This window comes from Pelophylax lessonae (assembly GCF_965119305.1).
Source record: "Pelophylax lessonae genome assembly, chromosome: 8".
In the NCBI taxonomy this organism is placed as follows: Eukaryota; Metazoa; Chordata; class Amphibia; order Anura; family Ranidae; genus Pelophylax; species Pelophylax lessonae.
In genome coordinates, this window is record NC_138775.1 from 124,409,110 (window position 1) to 124,434,081 (window position 24,972).

Here is a 24,972-nt window from a genome sequence, read left to right on the forward strand (position 1 = left end):
ACCCAGGTCCCTCCCCTCTGTTCTCTGATCTCTTTATTGCTTGTTACAAAACTGAGGTTTGCTTGGAAGGGTTTAATGGGGCTCTCCCTTCTGCTTTGTTTTCCAATGCCCAATCACCTGCAGTTGGCAGCTTAATCATAGTTTAAGAATACAGTGTTCTGTCCTGCACTGTACTGCAAAAAACATACAGACAAGTTCAACATGCCATTTCTCTTTCATTCATTGACGAACACAACTCCCGATCTTCTTTACCATTGGGTTATACTGCCTCCCTACAGGTGTAGAACACTAGGCAGAAAAAACTTGACTACGCCTATGGGCAATCCCAGGAGGTATACCCCCCCCCCTCTGCTATAGGTACTTCGTTTTTTTTCTGCCTAGTCAGGAGTTAGGACCTAGTTCCTTGCTGGGATCTCTGGTCCTGGCAATTTTTTCTTTTTTGGATAGATTTTCTTTTTCTCCGGGTTTTTTCCTGCGAGATCTACTATCAATACAATCTACAATGCCGGACTGGGCGGCAAGCTGGATAATATAGATTCAGTGGTCACCCCCGGTCTAGCCAGCTCTAGGTCAGTCGCAACATAGACCCATCGGACAGGGGCTGGCCTGTGAGTCACATACGACCAGGCTGCTCCTTGCCGACAGCCCCCCATTTAGATGGGGAGGAGGTTCTGTCTAGAGCGGTGCCCGCCTGGTTCCTGGTATGGTGAAAAGCTATCCCCCTTGGAGGGTTTTGGGGTGGACGGGGGTCCCTCCTGGGGATGGTCAGACCCCCAGGTTCCCCTCCCTTCTGTTAGTCCCCCCTTGAGTCTAATGGTCCTGTGGGTCATCTATCCCCCCCCCCCTTTCTAAACCCCAACCCCCCACCTACACTGGGGTTGTATGATGGTCTGGCTACCTCCTTGGGCAGGGTGCTGTACTGGCGAGGGGGCAGGGGGAGCGCTGCTGTGGACCGGGCGATCGGTGGGGGGCGCCTGCCACGGCCCTCTGTTCTTGCTCCATGTCTTGCTTGGGCCCAGAAATCCCTCCTTGGTCCCTGGGAGCTGCCATTTTGTTGTAGGCTATTTTCTCTATAGGCAAATGTCTGTTTGTGTAGCCGCGGCGACCATTTTGTGTTAGTCCGGCATTGACATGAATAGCAACCATTACTATGGAGCCTTCTGGGCAGCCATTTTAGCTGTGGGAGCTCCTCCTTATCCCCTGGTGCTGACTCTTGGGCCTCTGTCCTTCCTGGATGCCGCACGTGGAGTGCTTTAATCCTGGTTGGGTGGTGAGTCTGGTGGGTTCCTCTCTCTGCTGCAGGATCGGGGGTGTGCTCTGTGGCTGGCGACCGGGTGGTGTTACCTGCACGGTGGGGGTGTCCCTTGGCAGTGTCTTTTTGCACTTTTTTGGGGTACCCTGATCCTCATGGAGTCCTTGGAGCACATTTCCCCACCTGAAACCCTCTCAGAGCCTGTGGGGCCCTTCAGGTCCCTACCATCCATTGATGTACTTACGGCATTCCTGAAGTCCTTTGTGTCCCGAGTGGAGGTGGCTTTTGGGGGTGGTGGGTTAGTAAAAAGCGCCCCCCGCCTTCCCCTGCCTCATCTGTCTCCTCAGATTCTTAATCTGTTCTGGCCGCCGCGGACGGGGCCAGCCCTGAGGGGTCTGCGGCCTTGCGCCCTGAGTTCTAGGATAGTGAGGATGATTCTTCCACTTCTGTAGCCACAAACAAAAATGCGCTGGTGGACGCACTGGTTGTGTCTGTGCGTGAGACTTTAAAAATGGAGGACGCAGCTGAAGCTGCGGCAGAGGCATCGGTTCCCTTTGGCACTCACAAGTCGTCTAGTGCCGCAAAGGTGTTTGTTTCCTTCCTATTTTGACAGATTTTTAGCAAAAGAGTGGGAAGGTCCAAAACATCCCTTTGTGTTTCCTAAGCGATTCGCAATGGAGTACCCCTTTGAAGAGTTCCTCAAGAAGTTGACTGTTCCACCAGTGGTGGATCCCCCAGTTTCCAGGTTGCGTAAGGCAACCATAATTCCAGTAGAAGAATCGCGGGCTTTTGAGGATCCTGCTGACAAAGGCGGAGGCTGTGACCCACAGTATGTTCACGGTGACTGGCTCGGCACTCCGGCTGGTCTTCACCATTGTTCTGGTGTCACAAACTCTGAGTGGGCTAAGCTTTTACGCCATGACCTGGAGGGTCAGCAGCTCTCCCCTGGATCTGTGGAGCTGTCGGACCAGTTGGTACAGGGGCTGCAGTTTATCTGTGATGCTTCTTTGGATGCAGCTCCCCTGATTTCTAGACTGTCTGTTTCGGCAGTGGTCCTTAGGCGTGTTTTGTGGCTCAAATGTTGGTCTGCAGACCAGACCTCTAAAAAAAGCCTTAACTGATCTTCTGTTTCAAGGAGATCGTCTGTTTGGAGCTACCCTGGATGATGACATAAAGAGTCTCACAGCGGGGAAGAGCACCTTCCTTCCGCCGGCTAGTAAGGGCAAGGAACCTAGTCGCAGACGTGGCCCGTTTCTCGACTCACAGGGAGTTTTTTGTTCCTCAGGATTGGCTGACAAGGGTTCAAAGCCTTTTAAAGCCTCTTCGGGAGGATCCAAGCGACCTTGGTCTGGCAAATACAAAGCGGGTGTAACAGATCTTAGTACCCCAGGTGGGCACATCCGCCGGACCTGTGTCTCCTGTTCTCCAAACGCACCCACAGCCTGCGTAGAAGCCATATCCAGCGCTTAACCCCTCAATCACGAGACAATCCACACAGGTGTTGAGGGTTAACCATGCAGAGCTTAAAACGTTTATTAAATTCCAAGACATACAGTTTTACACACAGGGAAACTCCCCTTAGACTTGCCACGGGGGGGAAGGGGACAAGGACCAGCCAATGGGAACTGAACATTTGTACATTGAAACAGGCAGTCTTAATACACACCCCCTGCGGAGAGATGTCTCCAGCCCAGACCATTGTCTGTGTCATGAATCCACACAAGGAGGGGGGGGGATGGGGGGAGAAGGCCTGTAGCATTACATTAGGTCAATGCCCTGAGTCATGCCATCTTCAGCTGTTCAGAAGATGAATAAAGGGAACATAAAATGAAATAAAAGGCAATGTCCCAAACTCATAGGAAAATGACACGAAGGGGTTTACAATCCAGGAACAGGGGGATCCGTCACAGCGGATTTCTCCAGACCCGCAGAGAATCTCCTGCATGAAGGTGTGCCCTCACCTGTGCCTGGGGTGGGTGGATGTCTTTGCTTGTTTCTGGACCCATGAACCTCCTTGGTAGACAAGTGGGTCCACAAAGTTATACGGTTCGGCTACAAGATCGAATTTCGTTCTTGCCCTCCAGAGAGGTTCTTTCTTTCCAATGTGCGCCTGTCCCAGGACCGCTTGCAAGCCCTTTTTCGGGGCGGTGCTGGACCTGTTGCTTCAAGGGATAATTGTTCCAGTTCCAACTCCGGAATGTTTTCAGGGGATTTTATTCAAACCTGTTCAGAAGCAAGAAGGCAAGGTGCGTCCAATTTTGGATCTCAAGGCCCTGAACTGCTTTGTGCGGGTACAGAAGTTCAGAATGTAGTCTATTTGCACGGTGGTGGCTTCCTTGCCAGCTTCCTCTTAGGGAGGATCTGCTGTCCCAAGGACCAATCTTCCATCCTGCTTTACAGTCGCTGGCTTTGACGGCTTGGCTGTTGAACACCGGGTGCTGAAGAATAGGGGTTTATCTGAGTCAGTGATTTTTACACTGTTGAAAGCTAGGAAATCTACCTCTAGGAAGATCTACAATCGTACGTGGAAGACGTACATTGCGTGCGAGTCTCTTGGGGTTCTTCCTCACTCCTTCTCGGTGGATCGGATCTTGACCTTCCTTTAACGGGGGGGTTGAACAGAAATTTGCCTTGAGTACCATCAAGGGCCAGGTGTCGGCTTTGGCAGTCTTCTTCCAACAACCTTTGGCCACACGCTCACTGGGGCATACCTTTCTTCATGGTGTCCGACATTTGGTTCCTCTAGTGCAGGCTCCTTTGCCACTTTGGGATCCTAAGTTGGTGCTTTCAGCTCTACAGAAGCCTCCCTTTGAAAATAATATGGAAATTCCACTGCTTAGGCTATCCCAGACGGTGGCCTTGTTAGTGGCTATCACCTCTGCGCGCAGGGTGTCAGAACTGGCGGCGTTATCTTGTTGTTCACCTTACATGGTGATTTACAGGGATAAGGTAGTTCTTCGCCCCTGTCTGTTGTTCCTTCCCAAGGTTGTCTCTGATTTTCATTTGAATGAAGATATTATGTTGCCTTCTGTGTCCCAGGCCTAAACATCCAAAGAAAATTGCCTTGCATGCCTTGGATGCGGTCCAGGCAATTTTGGTGTACCTGGCAGCTACGGAGTCTTTTAGGAAGTCAGACTCTCTCTTGTGTTCACAGATGGACCTCAAAAAGGTTTGTCCGCTTCCTCTACAACCATTTCCAGATGGATTAGACAGACAGTGGTTCAGGCCTAATTCCATCAGGGGCCAGGTTCTTCCTTTCCCTGTCAAGGTGCACTCTACTCGAATTCCTTTCTCGGCCGGCGGGCAGATTTTTTCCCTCGAATCTTCAACTGCCTCCGGAGCGTTTGCGGGATCTGCACCTATCGGTGCGGGCCCAGGGGGTGGTGGTTCCGGTGCCTCATCGGGACAGATTTCGGGGGTTTTACTCCAATCTGTTCACTGTGCCCAGAAAGGAGGGCAAGGTACGTCCGATCCTGGACTTGAAAGCTCTGAACCGCTTTGTGCGTGTTCGGAAGTTTTGCATGGAATCCCTGCGCTCAGTGGTGGCTGCCCTGAGCCTGGGGGAATTCATGGCCTCCATCGACTTGAAGGATGCATACCTACAAATCCCCATTTTCGAAGGCCACCAGAGGTACCTTTGGTTCGCCATTGCGGAGGACCATTACCAGTTCGTGGCGTTACCTTTCGGTCTCGCTTCGGCTCCGCGGGTTTTCACCAAGGTTCTGGGCCTGTTCTGGCCCTGTTGCGAGCCCAGGGCATTGCGGTCTTGGGATATCTGGACAATCTCCTGTTAAGATCGAGTGCCAGTCAGAACCTACTGAGCGACTTGTCCACTACGGTCCAGACACTTCAGGAGTTCGGTTGGACCATCAATGTTCCGAAGTCGACGCTGTCTCCTTCGGATCGCCTTCCCTACCTGGGGATGGTTCTGGACTCTGCTCAGGCAAAGATCTTCCTGCCGGAGGACAAGCTCCGGACGCTTCAGGACGAAGTCAGGTCCCTCAGGGACAACAGATCCTCGTCACTCAGGACCTGTATGAGGTGCCTGGGGTTAATGGTCTCGGCTTTCGAGGCGATCCCCTTTGCTCAGTTTCACACGCGGTGTCTCCAAGCGGAGATTCTCACCAAGTGGGACGGGCGACCTCAGTCTCTGGATCTGTGGATCTCACTGAGCCGCCGCACCAGAAGGGACCTTCTGTGGGGGCTCCAGTCCCCGGCGGTGTCGGGGGGGCAAGTCTTTTCGTCCATTGCACTGGACGGTGGTCACCACGGATGCCAGTCTGTCTGGCTGCGGTGGTGTTCTGGGCAACCTGTCTACCCAGGGAACTTGGTCGGAGGAGGAATCCTCCCTTCCGATCAACATCCTGGAATTGAGGGCGATAAAGCTTTGCCTTCTCCGGTGGTCGGTAAGACTTCAGGGCCGTCCGGTTCGGGTTCAGACAGACAATGCCACCGCAGTGGCCTACATCAACCACCAAGGGGGCACCAGGAGTGCCCGAGCGGCCCGGTAAGTGACCGACATTCTGTCTTGGGCCGAGACTCGCGTTCCGGCGATAACGGCAGTACACATACCGGGAGTGGAAAACTGGCAGGCAGATTATCTGAGCCGTCAGACCCTGGACCAGGGGGAATGGTCCTTACACCCGGATGTCTTCCAGATGTTGTGCGCGAGGTGGGGTTCACCAGATGTGGACATGTTCGCGTCTCGTCTAAACAACAAGGTGGAAAGGTTCGTGGCAAGGATGCGCGATCCTGGGGCGGACGCCTCGGCATCAGTATCGTCTGATGTATGCCTTTCCTCCAATTCAGCTGCTGTCCAGGCTCCTTCGCAGGTTGGCCTCGGAACTGCACACGGTGATTCTGGTGGCACCGGACTGGCCTCGCCGGTCTTGGTACGCAGACCTCGTTCATCTGGCAGTCGAGCCTTCATGGCGCCTGCCGATACGGGAAGACCTTCTGTCTCAAGGGCCGATATTCCATCTTGCTTTACAGTCGCTGGCTTTAACGGCCTGGCTGAGGTCTTCCTACTTTGATCAAGGCTAGAAAAGCCTCATCGGGGAAGATTTATTACCGTACTTGGAAAGCGTACTTTGCCTGGTGTGAGTCCAGGGGGTTTTCCCCTCGCTCATACTCGGTGTCGAGAGTGCTGGCTTTCCTCCAAACTGGGGTGGATCAGCGTTTGGCGCTGGCCACAATAAAAGGCCAGATTTCTGCACCGGCTGTTCTTTTTCAGCACCCTGTGGCGTCTAATTCCTTAATTCGCACCTTTGTTCAAGGGGTGCGTCATTTGGCCCCTCCTCGGAGGGAACCCTTGCCTCCGTGGGACTTGAACTTGGTTCTGTCCGTGTTGCAGCGTGCTCCCTTTAAAAAGATCAGGGAGATCTCGTTACCTCTGCTGTCCAAAAAGGTTGCCTTTTTGGTGGCGATCACTTCGGCTCGCAGAGTGTCGGAGCTGGCGGCGTTATCCTGCCGCTCTCCCTATTTGGTGCTTCACAAGGATAAGGTGGTCTTGCGACCTAACCCGTCCTTTCTTCCAAAAGTGATCTCTGATTTTCACCTTAATGAAGACATTGTCTTGCCTTCGCTCTGTGCGAAGCCCAAACATCCTAAGGAAGTTGCCTTGCATTCCTTGGATGTTGTCCGGGCGGTCAGGGTTTACCTGTCGTCCACTAAATCTTTTCGCAAGTCGGATTCCCTCTTTGTCCTTCCTGAGGGACCTCGGAAGGGTATGGCAGCGTCGGCTGCGACCATCGCCAAATGGATCAGACAAACCATTGTGCAGGCCTATGCCTTGAAGGAAAGGGTTCCGCCCTTCCCTGTGAAGGCGCACTCTACCAGGTCTTTGAGTGCGTCTTGGGCCTTCCGGCATCAGGCTTCAGTGGCCCAGGTGTGTAAGGCGGCGACTTGGTCGTCCGTGCACACCTTCTCCAAGTTTTATAAGGTGGATGTTCAGGCATTGGCCGATGCCTCCTTTGGCCGTAAAGTTCTCAGTGCGGCAGTACCATAGGGACCCTTGTTTTTGGGTCTTTGGCTGTTGGGGTGTTTTGCCCCTGGGTTACTTGTTTTCCTGGGTTGTTGCTCCTGTTGAGCACGTTCCTGTTGCCCAGCTGGTTCTCTTTGTGTGTAAGGTTCCTTTCTCTGATGTGGGTACTGCGTTGCTCTTTCTGCGGCTGCGTCTCCCACCCCTCATGTCTACACTGCTTTGGGACATCCCATTGGTGAAGACTGTGTGAGTGGGCGGCGACTGTCGGAGGACGTAAGAGAAAACTGAATTTTTGTAAAATCTTACCGTAAAATTCCTTTCTCTGAGTCCTCCGACAGTCGCCGCCCCCCGCCCCTCTTTTAGGGTTTTTGTGTACTCTTACTGCTATGCTACCAAACTGAGTTGGGAATGCTGGTGCAGGGAGGTATTGACTAGTGGGACAGCCCCTAGGGGTGTGTCTATGCTAAAAGCCTTTGTTACTAACAAATCTTGTGCCTAGCTACTCCTGCGGAGCAAAGGTCAATACCCATTGGTGAAGACTGTGAGTGGGCGGCGACTGTCGGAGGACTCAGAGAAAGGAATTTTACGGTAAGATTTACGGTAAGATTTTACAAAAATTCAGTTTTTTGCCGCAAGGTTTTGCAAGGTTTTGTTGTATGAGGACCTGATCCTCTTTGAGGGTGTGTTGTTTTTTCAGGTGGGCTCCAGTTGTTTGGGTGAGCTCCTGTTGCCTGGTTGGCTAATGTTTAGCCTTGGAAATGTTTTTGTTGTTCCCACCCCTCGTGTTTAACACTGCTTTGGGACGTCCTAATGGTTAGGAATATCAGGAGCTGTGTCTGTCAATGAACGAAAGAGAAAATGGGATTTTTGACTTGGGGGGGGAATTGGGGGGCAGTATAACCCAGTGGTTATGAATATCAGGAGCTGTGTTTGTCAATGAACATCAGAGAAATGGATTTTACGGTAAGTAAAAAATCCAATTTTTGTTAGTAAAAAGTAATATAACATGTTTTATGTATTTGAACAAATACAGGTTTTTTTAGACTGATGCAGAATTTGATTTTATTTTATTTTTTCTTGCAGAATGTTTACTAAGTGAAGAGAACTTTTCTGTACGTTGCCCCAAGCACAAGGTAAGTCATTAACCCTTTTGCTTTAAAGTGATTGTATAGTCGGAAGGTTTTTTTTTTTTTTAAATCTGAATGCATTCTATGCGTTCAGATAAAAAAAAACCTGTGTGCTGCAACCCCCCTAAACCCCCTAATACTTACCTGAGCCCATCTAGATTCAGCGATGTGCAGTGTCTCGGCTGCCCGGGACTCCACTCCTCATCGTCTGAGACAGCAGCGCCATTGGCTCCCGCTGCTGTCAATCAAAGTCAGCCAATGAGAAGAGAAATGGAGCAGGTCACCGCTTTGTGTCTGCGTGGACACCCAGAGCTGTGGCTTGGCTCGGTGCCCCCATAGCAAGCTGCTTGCTGTGGGGGCACTCAACAGGAGGGAGGGGCCAGGAGCAGCGAAGAGGGACCCGAGAGGAAGAGGATCTGGGCTGCTCTGTGCAAAACCATTACAGAGCAGGTAAGTATAACATGTTTGTTTATTTTTAACTAAAAAAAGAGAGTATCGCTTTAATTAATTTTTGCATATAATGTATGAATTTAAGAAATATTGAATGACATGCCACAAAGTTTGATGGCACAATAAAAAATTATGATTTCTCCCTGCATTCTCTCGGGACGCAGATCATTATTCTCTATGTATGCGTTCAGTAGGTTGGATTCTATCCAAAGCAGAAAGGGCACAGCTCCATCTAGTGGCTGCAGCACAAGCCAATTCCTTAAAAAATTTAATATCTTTCTCCAGCTACGTGAATTTGTACTTTTAGCCGAAGAATATTTTGTCAAGCAGATGCTTATGGTGCCAGAGCAAACTATATTCATTGATTATAAATCCCAGCAGCCAGCGATTTGCATGGTCTTTCCTGACCACAAAATACGGTATTTCACTGCAGAAGCCATGACTTTTTTAGGACTGTGCTGACCTTAACAGGTTTATTGTATCCACTGCTGAACCTTGCTCTGTGTATGTTGTCATACTAGACAGAGTGATAACCCTATTCCAGCTCCAGGCTTTGATGATCACAGGCTGGCAATGAAAGCTTGCGAGAGGAGCACTGAGTAGGGCAATTTTCTAAGCAACATATTTGGGTTCCCTGGGAGGAGTACTTTTAATGAGACAGGTTCTCTACCCCTTTCAATCCTTCTTTCTCTTACGTCCTCCGACAGTCGCCGCCCACTCATACAGTCTTCACCAATGGGTATTGACTTCCTCTCCACAGGAGTAGCTAGGCATAAGACTTGTTAGAAACAAAGCATTTACATAGACACACCCATGGGGGCTGTCCCACTGGTCCAAATACCCCCCTGCAATCAGCCATCCCAGCTCAGTTTGTCTTCTGCCTAGTTAAGGAGTAGATAGACTTCCCTGTGCTGGGGCTACAGTCTCAGCCTTCTACTATTTTATGATTTTATTTTCTGCAAATGTCATTTTTTCTTTGCATTACTAGCTGTTTTATTTTGTCAGCGTTAGTTAGTCGGATCTTCGGATGAAGACGGCGTTTGCGGAGATGGGAGTCGGACTGGTCGTCCTGGTTCTCCGGGACAGAGGGTCAGATGGAATCCAAGCTCGCCATCGAGCGTTTAGCAGGCTATGTGTTAGCCCTGGCCTTGCAAAACGACCCATCCCTGTCCTCAGAGATGCAGCCTGTGAGGTGTCTACCTCGCTGGACACATCCACGGTTCGTCCGTGCACTACTGGTGTCCTGCGCTTTTTGGCTGACGGCACTCCCCTGCCATCTGAGGGCGGGCGGTTTCCCGTTTTGATATGAGGCACCCCACGCCATCGAGTACAGGTAAGTACACTCTGTGTGGGGCCTCTGTCTGGGGCTGGCAGTCCTGTGTGTCTGTGGTGTCCCCTTATGTCTGTGCGTTTTGGGCTCCCTGATGCCGGGTCCCTGCGGGGGTTTTTTCTCTCACAGCCAGCGCTGTGTGGATTTTTGGGGGTCCCTCTCCTGTGTTACTTTAGAGTGCTTGGAGGTACAGACACGTGCGGCGACCGCTGCGGGGTTAAAAACCGCCGGTCTGCCCTTTTAGTTGAGAAGCATGTCGGGCTTCACTATGGGCGCTTATACAGCTTAGTATGTAGTGTATTTCGGCGCCGTCTTGTGTGTGGCAAACGATCGTTCTGAGCACATGTCGGCGGCCATTTTACCGAAGCCTCCCATTAATTTCTATAGGCAACCATTTTTCCTTAGCCTGCAGCCTCAGTTCAGTCTCTGGCGGTGACATCACTTCCTTCTTTCACTCAGGAGCGACCGACTGCGGTGGTAACTCACTTGTGGGGCTCTGCTCTGCTGTCCTTTTGTCCTCTTTTGTACAATCTTCCTGGCTTTCAGTTTGTCCCTGCGGGGCGTCTGTGTTCCACAGTCATTGTAGCGGTGTGCTGCGGGGGTCCGCGGCGCGCTTAAAGGGCCAGTACCTTACCAAAAAACTTTTTTTGCAATGTCCCAGGACAGAAAATTTCCTCCAGCCTTGGTGGGGGATTCCGGTTCCTCTGCCCTGACTACTTTGTCTGCTGTAGTGGCGACTTTGGTGTCCAAAATGGATGTGCTGATGACTGAAGGTGCTGCTATAAAAAGGCCTAGGTTTTCTTTTCTTCTGATTCTGAATGTGACATGGTTGCTGTAGGTAGCGTACCCCTTGAAGGGTCTCGATCTTCTCAGTCTGAGGGGGAGGCGGAGGTTGCAAGGGTGGATGATTCCCCCCTGCGACACCCAAGGAACGCGCGGCTATGGATGCGTTGATTCTTGGCGTGAAAGAAACACTACATTTAGAAGATGAGCCCAATCCTCTGGGCATTGTGTCCTCTTTTGGTACACACAGGACCCGCAAGACGGCGCAGGTTTTTCCTTGCCCCGCGGAGTTTCATCACACATTGAATGAGAAGTGGTGCAGTTTAAAACACCTTCACGGTGCCAAAAAGGTTCCAACTTCTTTACCCTTTTGCGTCTCCTACGGTTTCGCGCTTGTGTGTGGCTCCTCAAGTGGATCACACTGTGGCCAGATTGAACCAGGCTACTCTGGTTCCCACCGAAGATTCTCCGGTATTTAGGGATCCTACGGATAGGAGGCTGGAATCGCTTGCCCGCCATTCTTGCATGGTGGCAGGTTCCATGCTAAAACCTATTTTTGCCTCGGTCATGGTGGCTCAGGCTGTGGCGGATTGGACCAAGGTGATAAGACGCGCCCTTGTGGCAGATTCTGCCCCCCCCTACTACCTTGGAGATGGTGGACCAGGTTTTCCAAGGGGTCATGTATCTGTGCGATGCGGCCTTAAATGAGGCCCCATTAGCTCCTCGCCTGTCTAGTGTCGCGGTGCTTAACCGTCGACTGATCTGGTTGAAAAGCTGGTCGGCTGACCAGAAATCCAGAAAGACGGTGGCTGACATTCCCTATGCGGGGTCTCGCCTTTTTGGAGACTCCCTGGATGAATTGTTTAAAGGAGTCACTGGGGGCTAGAGCACTCTGCTGCCCCAGAATCCTAAGGGCAAGTTTTTCCACGGCAAGCGGGGTCTCGCCTTTAAACCAAATTAGGGGTCCTTTCGTGCCTTCAAGGCGCACACCAAGGGAAAACCCTTCAAGGGCCAGGGTGGCCAGAGAAAGCCCTGGGCCGGCAAACCAAAGTCCGGCCACGCTGGTGCGGTGGCTCAGTCCACCTCTGCCTGAAGGGGCGCCCTCACCCATTTCAGGGGTGGGGGGACGTTTGCGTGGTTTCGGACAGGTGGGTTCAGGAAATCATTCGATCAGGGTACAAGATCGAATTCCTTTCGCGACCGGCAGAGGGATTCTTTCCCTCCAATCTTCACTTGACCCCAGATCGGTTGCAAGATCTTCATCGGGCGGTGCAGGATTTACTCGCCCAGGGGGTAATCGTCCCGGTGCCTCATTGGGACAGATTTCGGGGGTTTTACTCAAATCTGTTCACTGTGCCCAGAAAGGAGGGCAAGGTGCGTCCGATTCTGGACTTAAAAGCTCTGAACCGCTTTGTGCACGTTCGAAAATTCTGCACGGAATCGCTCCGCTCGGTGGTGGCCTCCCTGAGCCCAGGAGAATTCCTGGCCTCTATCGATCTGAAGGATCTACACATCCCCATTTTCGAGGGTCATCAGAGGTACCTCCGCTTCGCTATCGCGGAGGATTATTATCAGTTTGTGGCGTTAGCTTTTGGTCTCGCTTCGGCTCCAAGGGTCTTTACCAAAGTGTTGGCGCCTGTTCTGGGCCTGTTGCGGGCACAGGGCATTGCGGTCTTGGGATATCTGGAAGATCTCCTGTTAAGATCGAGTACCAGTCAGAGCCTGTTGCGCGATCTGTCCACTACGGTCCAGACACTCCAGGAGTTCGGATGGATCATCAATGTTCAGAAGTCGACCTTGTCTCCATCGGTTCGTCTCCCATATTTGGGAATGGTTCTGGACTCTGCTCAAGCAAAGGTGTTCTTAGCGGAGGACAAGCTCCGGACCCTGCAGTCCGAGGTCAGGTCCCTCAGGGACAACAAATCCTCGTCACTCAGGACCTGTATGTGGTCCCTGGGGTTGATGGTGTCAGCCTTCGAGGCGATACCATTTGCACAGTTTAACACGCGTTCTCTCCAAGCGTAGTTCCTGGCCAGGTGGGACAGACTGCCTCAGTCCTTGGACCTGAGAGTGTCTGTGAGTCGCCAAACCAGAATGGATCTCTTGTGGTGGCTTCAGTCCCCGGCTGTGTCGGAAGGAAAATCCTTCCGGCCATTATTGTGGACGGTGATTACCACAGATGCCAGCCTGTCGGGCTGGGTGGGGTCCTGGGCAACCGGTCTGCCCAGGGCACTTTGTCGGAGGAGGAATCCTCCCTTCCGATAAACATATTGTAATTGAGAGCGATCAAGCTGTGCCTGCTCCACTGATCAGATCGTCTTCAGGGCCGTCCTGTACGGGTGCGGACAATGCCACTGCGGTGGCGTACATCAACCACCAAGGGGGCAACAGTAGTGCCCGGGCAGCCCAGGAAGTGACCAGTATTCTGTCTTGGGCCGAGACTCATGTCCCGGCGATATCGGCAGTTCACATTCCGGGTGTAGAGAATTGGCAGGCCAATTATTTGAGCCGCCAGACCCTGGACCAGGGGGAATGGTCCCTGCACCCGGAGGTATTTCAAATGCTGTGTGCGAAGTGGGGATCCCCGAATGTGGATCTGTTCGTGTCACGGCTAAACCACAAGGTGGAAAGGTTTGTGGCCAGAACGCGCGATCCTCTGGCAGACGCCTCGGATGCGCTGGTGTTGCCTTGGCATCAGTACCATCTGATATATGCCTTTCCTCCAATTCAGTTGTTGTCCAGGTTCCTTCGCAGGTTGGCCTCGGAACAAACACTGGTGATTCTGGTGGCGCCGGACTGGCCACACCGGTCCTGGTACGCGGACATCGTTCACCTGGCCGTCGAGCCTCCATGGCGGCTGCCAATGCGAGAAGATCTGTTGTCTCAGGGACCGATCTTCCATCCTGCTTTACAGTCGCTGGCTTTAACGGCATGGCTGTTGAAAGCCAGGTCCTGAGAGACAGGGGTCTCTCCTCGGAGGTCATTCCTACCTTAATCAAGGCTAGAAAAGCCTTGTCTGGTAAGATTTATTACCATACATGGAAAGCTTATTTTGCCTGGTGTGAGTCTAGGGGCTTCTTTCCTCGTTCATACTCGGTGGCGAGAGTGTTGGCTTTTCTCCAGTCTGGTGTGGACCAGCGCCTTGCGTTGGCTACGATTAAGGGCCAGGTATCTGCACTGGCTGTTCTTTTCCAGCTCCCAGTGGCGTCTAATTCTTTGATTCGCACCTTCATTCAAGGTGTGCGTCACTTGGCCCCTCCTAGAAGGGAGCCCTTACCTCCATGGTATTTGAACTTGGTTCTGTCCGTGTTACAACGTTCCCCGTTTGAAAACATCAGGGAAATTTCGTTACCTCTGCTGTCTAAAAAGGTTGTCTTTCTGGGGGCAATCACTTCGGCTCGCAGAGTGTCGGAGTTGGCGGCGTTGTCTTGCCGCTCCCCTTACCTGGTGGTTCATAGGGATAAGGTGGTCTTCCGACCTAACCGTCCTTTTTCCCAAAGGTGGTTTCGGATTTTCACCTTAATGAGGACATTGTTTTACCTTCGCTTTGCGCAAATTCTAAGCATCCTAAGGAGGTTAAAATATAATAGTACCTGCGCTGCTTATCAACCAACTAGATATGTGTATAAACCAAATTAATCACAATATTGTGTTTAAAGTGCTAGTGCTAAACTATATCAAGTAAACTGTTATCCAAAATTATAAATAGTGAACAAAATATTAAATAGTGACAATCAATATGCATAAATAAATAAATGAGCCAAAATCTATACATAAAGTTTTTGTGATAAAAATTCATATTTCTCTTACGTCCTCCGACAGTCGCCGCCTCTTCATATTCGTCACATATGGGGTATTAGACTTTGCTCCGAAGGAGTAGCTAGGCAACAGAATATGTTAACATTAAAGCTTTTAACATATCCCACCCTCAAGGGGTGGTCCCCTCAGTCAATACCCTCCTACTTCCTGCAACCATATCTCAGTTTTAATGTCTAGCTTGTCAGGAGTGGCTGGCTTTTCCTGTGCTGGGGCTTTCTGCCCCAGACTCTTTCTTCTTTTTGAAATTTTGTTTGAGTTTTCTCTCTACCTTTTACTTAGCTGTTATTTTTGTCAGCGTTAGTTCTTCTGATGAAGAGGATCATGCGGGCTGGGTCTCGGGCTGATCCCCCTGGTCGCAGGTCGTGGGTCAGTGGCTTCCCAGCCTGCCATCGAGCGTTCAGCCAGGTAACGCTCCTGGCACAGTGAACGACCCATCCCTGTTCGGTGCAGGGATGATTGGTGAGGTGGCTACCTCACTGGACGCCGTGCGGTTTCTTAACCCCCATTTTGTGCTTCTTGAATTGCGACTCTCCCTGCCTCATGTGCAGCGGCTTGTTCGCCTGTGCGGGTCCCACACGCCATTGAGAGGTAAGTGTATCTATGTGGGGACCTGTCTGTCTGGGGGGGTGTCAGTCTGGGACTGTGTAACCTGCCTCTATTCACACTGCTTGTCTCCCTATCTCTCGGCTGCATGCTGTGGGCTGCAAGGGGGGGGGGGGGGAGCTGTGTGACACTGTGTGTGTCAGCCTGGTCAGTGTGAAAAGCTGTGTGCTGTGGGGCATGTTTTTTTGGCATGTTTGGGCATATACAGCGATCGCTGCGGCGATCTGACATGTGTTCTTATACATGGATGACATGTGTGCATTACTGCACTGTGGAGCGGCGGTTTCAGCGCCAAACGGCGCCATTTTGCCTACACTCGCTCCGGCCGCACGTTTTACATGCATGGCGGCCATTTTCTTGTAGCCTCCATAGGCTTTCATAGAGCGCCCTGGCAGCATCACTTCCTCTTTCCAGGAACACCGATCGAGGCAGCAGCGGCGAGGGTCTCCTCAGGTTTTATCCTTCTGTTCTTGCTATCCATTGCCTGTGTTCAGTTTGCATATTCCCTCTGGGGGTCTCATTGTGCTTGAGTGTGGTGCGGTGGGCTGCGCTTGCCGCGCTTGCTTAAAGGGGCAGTTAACCCTTTATTGTCTGGCATTACAGGGGCAATGGATTCTCAGGAGGGCAAATTTCCTACCGCCTTGGTGGAAAGCCAGGGGACCGCTGTTTCCCCCCCAGGGGGGGATTTAGCCACTATTGTGGCTGGCCTTGCTGCTCAGGTGCAGATGCTGGTGGCTGCTCAATCTACTAAAAGACCCAGAATTGCTCTTTCCTCTGATTCTGAGGGTGAAGGTGATGGGGTTGTTATGGCGGGGGCCTCCTTATCGGGGTCCCGCTCCTCCCTAGATCTAGTGGGGTCCGAAGTGGGGGCTGAAGTTGAGGTGGTTGATAATTCTCCCCCTGGCTCGCCTGAAGAGCTTGCAATCATGGATGAATTGATTGCTTCCATAAAGCAAACACTGCGTTTGCAGGATGAAGTGTGTCCCCCCGCTGCCTTGGCGGCCTATGGGACGCAGAGAAAACGCAGGACACCGCAGGTTTTTCCCTGCAATGATGATTTTCAGCGCGCTGTTAAGGAACAATGGCGCAATCTGCGCAAACCTTTTGCTGTACCAAGTAGGTTCAAGCTGCGTTATCCTTTCTCGCCTTCCACTGATGAAAGGTGGTGTGTGCCTCCCCCAGTGGATCACGCAATTGCGGTTTTAAACAAGGCCACTGCGATTCCTGCAGAGGATTCCCCTGTGTTCCGTGATGCCACGGATAGGAGATTGGAGTCTCTTGCCCGTCATACTTATTCTGTTACGGGTTCTATGCTTAAAGCTGTGTTTGCTTCTCTCATGGCGGCCCAGGCGATCGCAAGTTGGACGCAGATGCTTAGGCGCGTCCTAGTGGCCGACTCGGCCTCGCCGGCGACCCTGGATATGGTGGATCAAATCCACCAGGGTGTCATGTATCTGTGTGATGCGGACCTGGACCTGGTTCCATTGGCTGCACGTGTGCACAGCGTGGCGGTGTTGTCTCGCCGCCTGGTTTGGTTAAAATGTTGGTCGGTGGACCAATCTTCGCGTAAGACCTTAGCCAATCTACCTCATGATGGGTCTCGCCTTTTTGGGGAGTCCTTGGATGCGTTGATTAAGGGGATCACCGGGGGTAAGAGCACTCTCTTGCCCCATTTCCCCAAGGCTAAGGGGGCTTCTGGGAAGAAGCATGCTAATTTTCGGCCCCCTCAGGGGTCCTTTCGTGCCTTTCGGCCGCACTACAAGGGCAAGCCGTTCAAAGGTCAAGGCTCTCAGAAGAAGCCCTGGTCTGGGAAACAGAAGTCCGGCCAATCCGGATCTGCAGCCCATAACAGTTCGGCCTGAAGGGGCGCCCTCACCCAGTTTTGGGGTGGGGGGACGCTTGCTCGGTTTTCTTCAACCCTGGTTGGCCCGTGTGCGGGACAGATGGGTTCAGGAGATCGTTCGATCTGGTTACAAGATCGAGTTTCTCTCTCGGCCGGAGAGCGGATTTTTTCCCTCAAATCTTCAACTGTCTCCAGAGCGTTTGCGGGACCTGCACCTGGCGGTGCGGGACCTGAGGGCTCAGGGAGTGGTGGTTCCGGTGCCTCATCGGGACAGATTTCGGGGGTTTTATTCCAATCTGTTCACCGTGCCCAGAAAGGAGGGCAAGGTTCGTCCAATTCTGGACTTGAAGGCTCTGAACCGCTCTGTGCGGGTTCGCAAGTTCCGCATGGAATCCCTGCGGTCGGTGGTGGCTGCCCTGGTTCCGGGGGAATTCATGGCCTCCATCGATTTGAAGGATGCGTATCTTCACATCCCCATTTTCGAGGGTCACCAGAGGTTCCTTCGATTTGCCATTGCGGAGGATCACTACCAGTTCGTGGCGTTGCCTCTTGGTCTCGCCTCGGCTCCGCGGGTCTTCACCAAGGTGCTTGCACCGGTTCTGGCATTATTGAGGGCCCAGGGCATTTCTGTCCTGGGGTATCTGGACGACATTCTGGTTCGGTCTGCGACCAGCCAGGGTCTGGAGAAGGATCTGTCTATCACGATGCAAACTCTGCAAGAGTTTGGTTGGACGATAAATTTTCCAAAGTCGACACTGAGTCCGTCGGTTCGTCTTCCCTACCTGGGAATGATTCTGGACTCGGTGCAGGCGAAGGTCTTCCTGCCGGAAGACAAACTCAGAACTCTTCAGGAGGAAGTCAGGTCCCTCAGGGACGTTCCGCACTCGTCTCTGCGGACGTGCATGAGATGTCTGGGATTGATGGTCTCGGCCTTCGAGGCGATTCCCTTCGCCCAGTTTCACACGCGGGGTCTCCAAGCGGAGATCCTGTCCAGGTGGGACGGGCGACCTCAATCTCTGGATCTTCAAATCTCGTTGAGTCATCGCACCAGAAGAAACCTTCTGTGGTGGCTCCAGTCCCCGATGGTGTCCGGGGGCAAGTCGTTTCGTCCTGTCTCGTGGACGGTGATCACCACGGATGCCAGCCTGTCGGGCTGGGGTGTTGTTCTGGGCGTTCTATCTGCCCAGGGAACTTGGTCGGAGGGGGAGTCTTCCCTTCCGATCAACATTCTGGAATTGCGTGCGATAAGTCTCTGTCTTCATCGCTGGACGGACCGGCTGCAGGGCTGCCCGGTTCGGGTGCAGACGGACAATGCCACGGCGGTGGCCTACATCAACCACCAAGGGGGCACCAGGAGTGCCCAAGCGGCTCGAGAAGTGACCGACATTCTGTCTTGGGCCGAGACTCATGTCCCGGCGATAACAGCGGTTCACATTCCGGGGGTGGAGAATTGGCAGGCGGACTATCTGAGTCGCCAGACCCTGGATCAGGGGGAATGGTCTCTCCACCCGGCTGTCTTCCAGATGTTGTGCGCGAAGTGGGGTCTTCCAGATGTGGACCTGTTCGCGTCTCGTCTCAACAACAAGGTGAAAAGGTTCGTGGCAAGGACGCGCGACCCTCGGGCAGACGCGTCGGACGCGTTAGTGGCCCCGTGGCATCAGTACAGGCTGATGTACGCGTTTCCACCGATTCAGTTGCTGTCCAGGTTCCTTCGCAGGTTACACTCGGAATGCAGCACGGTGATTCTTGTGGCCCCGGACTGGCCTCGCCGGTCCTGGTACGCAGACCTCGTGAATCTGGCGGCCGACGCTCCGTGGCGTCTGCCTCTTCGAGACGATCTACTGTCTCAAGGACCGATATACCATCCTGCTTTACAGTCGCTGGCTTTGACGGCCTGGCTGTTGAGACCGAGGTCCTGAAGGAGAGGGGTCTCTCTCCAGAGGTCGTTCATACTTTGATCAACGCGAGGAAGTCTTCCTCGGGGAAGGTTTATTACCGTACTTGGAAGGCCTATTTTGCCTGGTGTGAGTCCAGGGGGTTTTCACCCCGCACGTACTCGGTTTCCCGTGTGCTGTCTTTTCTTCAAACGGGTGTTGATCAGCGTTTGGCGCTGGCTACGATAAAGGGTCAGGTGTCTGCACTGGCCGTTCTGTTTCAACGTCCCGTGGCTTCCAACTCCTTGGTTGGCACTTTTGTTCAGGGTGTGCGGCATCTGGTTCCTCCTAGGAGGGATCCTTTGCCCCCTTGGGACTTGAATCTCGTTCTGTCTGTGTTGCAACGTGCTCCTTTTGAACAGATCAGGGAGATCTCGTTGTCTATGTTGTCCAAAAAGGTCGCCTTTTTGGTGGCGATCACTTCGGCTCGCAGAGTCGGAGATGGCACCTTTGTCCTGCAAGTCTCCGTACCTGGTTGTTCATTTGGATAAGGTGGTCTTGCGACCTAATCCTTATTTTCTTCCGAAACGGGTTTCGGAATTCCATCTTAATGAGGATATTGTCTTACCTTCGCTGTGCGCGAAGCCTAAACATCCAAAGGAGGTGAGATTGCATTCTCTGGATGTTGTTCGGGCGATAAGGGTTTACCTTAAATCGACTTGAGTCTTTTCGAAAGACGGACTCCTTGTTTGTTCTTCCAGAGGGTCCTCGGAAGGGCATGGCGGCTTCGGCCTCTACCATCGCAAAATGGATCATGCAGACCATTGAACAGGCCTATGCTTTGCAGGGGAAGGTTCCCCCTGTGCCTGTGAAGGCGCACTCTACTAGATCTTTGAGTACGTCTTGGGCCTGTCGTCATGGGGCTTATGTTGCCCAGGTGTGTAAGGCGGCGACCTGGTCGACCGTACACACGTTCACAAGATTCTACAAAGTAGATGTTCAGGCATCGGCGGATGCTTCCTTTGGCCGCAAGGTTCTTAGTGCGGCAGTTCCCTAGGGTCCCTTGTTGGGGACCTCTGGCTGTTGGGATAAGTTTTGTATCCCCTGGTTTTTTGTCTTTTCCTGGGTTGTTGCTCCTGTTGAGCACTTGTTTTTTTCTGTTGCCCAGCTGGTTTCCTTCCTTTGGTAAGGTTCCTTTCTTTGATGCGGAGACTGCGTTTCCCACCCCTCATGTTTGCACTGCTTTGGGACGTCCCCATATGTGACGAATATGAAGAGGCGGCGACTGTCGGAGGACGTAAGAGAAAACGGAATTTTTGTAAAATCTTACCTGTAAAATTCCTTTCTCTGAGTCCTCCGACAGTCGCCGCCCCCGCCCCTCTTTTGGGGTTTGGTTGTATACTCTACTGCTATTCCACTAAAACTGAGATATGGTTGCAGGAAGTAGGAGGGTATTGACTGAGGGGACCACCCCTTGAGGGTGGGATATGTTAAAAGCTTTAATGTTAACATATTCTGTTGCCTAGCTACTCCTTCGGAGCAAAGTCTAATACCCCATATGTGACGAATATGAAGAGGCGGCGACTGTCGGAGGACTCAGAGAAAGGAATTTTACAGGTAAGATTTTACAAAAATTCCGTTATTCTTCAGTTGTTCAAGTGATCTAATAGTGACAGTCTTTGTGCCAAACATAAATCCAAAGTGCTGCGTGCTCATAAAAAAGTGCTGGTGCTCTCTGTTCACGAGTAGGTGCTCCCCTCTTGGTCCCCTACTCACCAGAAGCCAATTAATAAACCGCTTTAAGGATTTTCTTTGGTAGCGATAGCCTCGATGGACCGCCAAACAATCAACCTTATAAGGTACACTGCAGCTCACAACAACCAGGTAATATTCATAAATGAGAAAGATGCTATCATCGTGCAGTATGTCAGGACTTTATTAATTACGCATGTTAAAAGTTACACTTACAATGTAGTAGAAAATAAATCGCCTTAACACCATCCCACGGGCCGCCAAACAAATGGCTGTGCTCTCTGCCCGTGTCCCTGGAAGTCGGATGTGGCCGGGCGTTTTGATAACGCTCTGATTGGCGGAGCGAAACGCGTCAAGCCGTCCGACTACGTACTACGTCACGTCCGGCCACATCCGACTTCCGGTTTCCAGGGACACGGGCAGAGAGCACGGCCATTTTTTTGGCTGCCCGTGGGATGGTGTTAAGGCGATTTATTTTCTACTACATTAATCCTTACTGAAGAATATATGAATTTTTATCACAAAAACTTTGTTTATGTATAGATTTTGGCTCATTTATTTATTTATGCATATTGATTGTCACTATTTAATATTTTGTTCACTATTTATAATTTTGGATAACAGTTTACTTGATATAGTTTAGCACTAGCACTTTAAGCACAATATCATGATTAATTTGGTTTATACACATATCTAGTTGGTTGATAAGCAGCGCAGGTACTATTATATTTTATTTGTTTTAAAGGCACCCCCCCTATTTACCAGCAGCAGCTTATTATATATTTATAAATTTTACTATTATTGGAGCAGATACAATCCTAAGCGCTAGCCCTATACATTTTATCCTAAGGAGGTTGCCTTACATTCTTTGGATGTTGTCAGGGCGATCAGGGTTTACCTGTCGTCGACCGAATCCTTTCGAAAGTCGGATTCTCTCTTTGTCCTTCCTGAGGGACCTCGGATGGGTATTGCTGCGTCTGCGGCGACCATTTCAAAATGGATCAGACAGACAATTATACAGGCCTTTTCGTTGAGGGAACGGGTACCGCCCTTCCCTGTCAAGGCGCACTCTACCAGATCGGTGAGTGCGTCCTGAGCCTTCCGGCATCAGGCCTCGGTGGTCCAGATGCGCAAGGCTGCGACTTGGTCGTCACTGCACACCTTTTCCAAATTCTACAAAATTGATGTTCTGGCATCAGGTGATGCCTCCTTTGGCCGTAAAGTTCTCTGTGCGGCAGTGCCATAGGGGACCCTGGTTTCGTTGCGGGTCCCTGACTGTTGGGGTTGTTTACCCCCTTGGTTATTTGCTTTCCTGGGTTGTTGCTCCTGTTGAGCTTTCTTGTTGCCCAGAAGGTTCCCTTGCTGTTCATGTAAGGTTCCTTTCTCTGATGTGGGTACTGCGTTGCCTTTTCTGACGGTTGCGTTTCCCACCCCTCATGTCTACACTGCTTTGGGACATCCCCATTGGTGAAGACTGTATGAGTGGGCGGCGACTGTCGGAGGACGTAAGAGAAAACTGAATTTTTGTAAAATCTTACCCTAAAATTCCTTTCACTGAGTCCTCCGACTGTCGCCGCCCCCGCCCCTCTTTTGGGGTTTTTATACACTTAACTGCTTGCTTCCAAACTGAGCTGGGATGGCTGATTGCTGGGGGGGTATTGGACCAGTGGGACAGCCCCCATGGGTGTGTCTATGTAAATGCTTTGTTTCTAACAAGTCTTATGCCTAGCTACTCCTGTGGAGGGGAAGTCAATACCCATTGGTAAAGACTGTATGAGTGGGCGGCGACTGTCGGAGGACTCGGAGAAAGGAATTTTACGGTAAGATTTTACAAAAATTCAGTGTTTTTTTTTTTTTTTTTCTCCATTTTGCTAGTTTTTTTCTTTTACTGTGACTTGGAACATTTGCCCACATTTCAGGCTCTGTTCTAGACTTCCAGACTTTCATTTGATTTGGGAGACGATTTCTACTCTCTTTGCTTCTCTCTGCCTTCTCCACACTTCTTCCCACAGTGGAGACACAGCATTGCCTTTTTCCTGCACAGCAGTGTACTTACTGCCAGGCACAGTGAGTACTTCCAACTCTGTGATCTTCAAGAATCAAAGGATTGCCCCTTTATCTGTGTTTTGCCCTCTGTTTCAGCAAGGATCCATGCATCAAGCTGGCAATTGTGCTGTGGCTGATGTGACACTCCTAAAGGAACATCACCTGCACATGCAACAACACTGTTTCCTGGTGTTGGCAACATATGTGACACCAGAAAGAGGACTGGTGCCATGCTGACCCTTGAAAACCTCCCCTTTGGACCCTGTTTTCTGTGTGCACTGTATGCAACCTTGAGCTTGATCTGCTCATTAACCATTTGACAGGCAAAAAAAGGTTTGGGTTTTTTTTTTTTTTTAAATCTCAAGAATTGTATTGAATTTTCTGCGTTTAAACAATCAAACAAGTAGATGCACGCATTACACAACGTTTGGTAGGTTACAGGTACAGCATTTGTTGTTGGACTTGTAAAATATGACACTATCATAAGGGTATCATAAACTTTGGTATTTCTCTTTCGTTCATTTAAGGACATAGCTCCTCATCCTCATGACTATATGGGTTAAATTGCCCCCTACAGGAGTAGGGCACTAGGCAGACAAAAAACTTGACTACGCCTATGGGGCAGTCCCAGGGGGTATACTCCCCACTCTGCTATAGGTTTTCAGTTTTTTTTCTGCCTAGTCAGTGTCGTGGAAATTAATAGGGCTTGGAGCATAGAAACCCGATCAGTACGCTCAAGATTAATACGCACCAAAGACCATTAAACCCTTGTACTGAAAAGTACAATGTACAGCTCTTTTGTTTAAGGTTATCATAGCGCTCGGCAGCAAAGAAATGAACAGACATGCTTGCTGTGGTCAATTTGATGCCATCTGGAGTGTTCCCTGTGAGTGACTGGGCCCTCCAAGGCAGAGCAGGTTTATTTAACAAAAGGGGGTTACAGGGAGTGGCTCCAAAACCACCAATCGCAGAACATGTATACATTCAAAAAGTACAATGGGCAGTGCTTATGTAGAAACAGACATGTGCAGAGATGAGAAGAAATGGCTGCCATCTTATGGACTTATCTGTGCTCATCCATAAACATTACCTGTTAGTGGATCTCATCAAACATGATTCATATATATAAACCAAAATTTAATAGTGACCATTCTAACTGTTCCAGTCGATGAGGCTTTCTCTGCAAGACAATAGCAGCAGTATTTCAGTCATACGGATCGAATATGACTAAAATATGCCATCCATTGATCTTGGAAAATGATAAGAATTCCATATCACAAACATATCTCAGTAGTACGGGGCCCCGAATGCAGGGCCGGTGCTTCCACTAGGCAAACTAGGCAGCCGCCTAGGGCGCATTGCCACCTAGGGGTGCAGCCAGGAGTCGGCACTCTCTCTCCTTTATTAATGATCCTTGTGAGCTGAGGGGAGTGGTGGCAGTGGGGGAGGAAGAAGGGACAGAGGAAGATGCCAGGTGTCTGGGGCAGTGGCGGAACTACCAAGCCTTGGCTTTGGGGGGGCCCCAGAAGGCAGGAAGGGAGCCCACCAGAGTGCTGCCTGAATGATGATCCTCTTCGGCTGGAGCTGAGCGGCCTAAACCCCGGGCAGGAAGTGACTCTCTGCACTGAGCTGGTGGACAGCCGTCATTTCCCTGGGTCGGTACTAAGCAGGGAGCGGAGGAGAGCTGAACCTGAGCCGGAGCTCAGCACTGGAGGGCGACACCTTTACTGGAGCAGAAGCGACGGCCAACGAGGCACCAGAATGGTCTGAGGAGGTTGGTGATGAAGGAGGTGCAGTTTTCTGTGACTGCTTCTTCTTCCTCCACCAGGAGCCGGTTGGAGCTGTGGTGAACACTGTGGTCCAGAAGAGGAGCGTCCCGGGAAAAGGAATCCCAGTGAAGAAGGGGAGAGTGCTGGCCACTCTCTTCATACTGCCCAGTGAGTGTCCCCAGAACAGGGGATCCGGGTCCCTGGGTGTGACATGGAGGATCCCTGGTGTGAAAGGGAATCGGGGTCATCAGGTGTGCCATGGGGATCAGAGTCCCCAGGTGTGACATGGGGGATAGGGGTCACCGGGTGTAACAGGGGTTCAGGGTCACCAGGTGTGCCGT

The 24,972-nt window shown here is 51.3% G+C and overlaps 1 protein-coding gene across 2 annotated transcripts in view; it reads left to right on the plus strand.

Annotated features, from left to right (window-relative positions):
* TCF20 (transcription factor 20) overlaps nt 1-24,972 on the plus strand; it is a 325,469-nt gene that overhangs the window by 227,180 nt on the left and 73,317 nt on the right. For both annotated transcript variants that reach the window (XR_014225560.1, XM_082265222.1), the window contains exon 4: nt 8,319-8,368. Coding sequence is in view for 1 of the 2 variants with exons in the window: in XM_082265222.1 (XP_082121348.1) it covers nt 8,319-8,368 (50 nt within the window). In the remaining variant the exon portion in view is untranslated. The remainder of the gene's footprint in view (nt 1-8,318; nt 8,369-24,972) is intronic.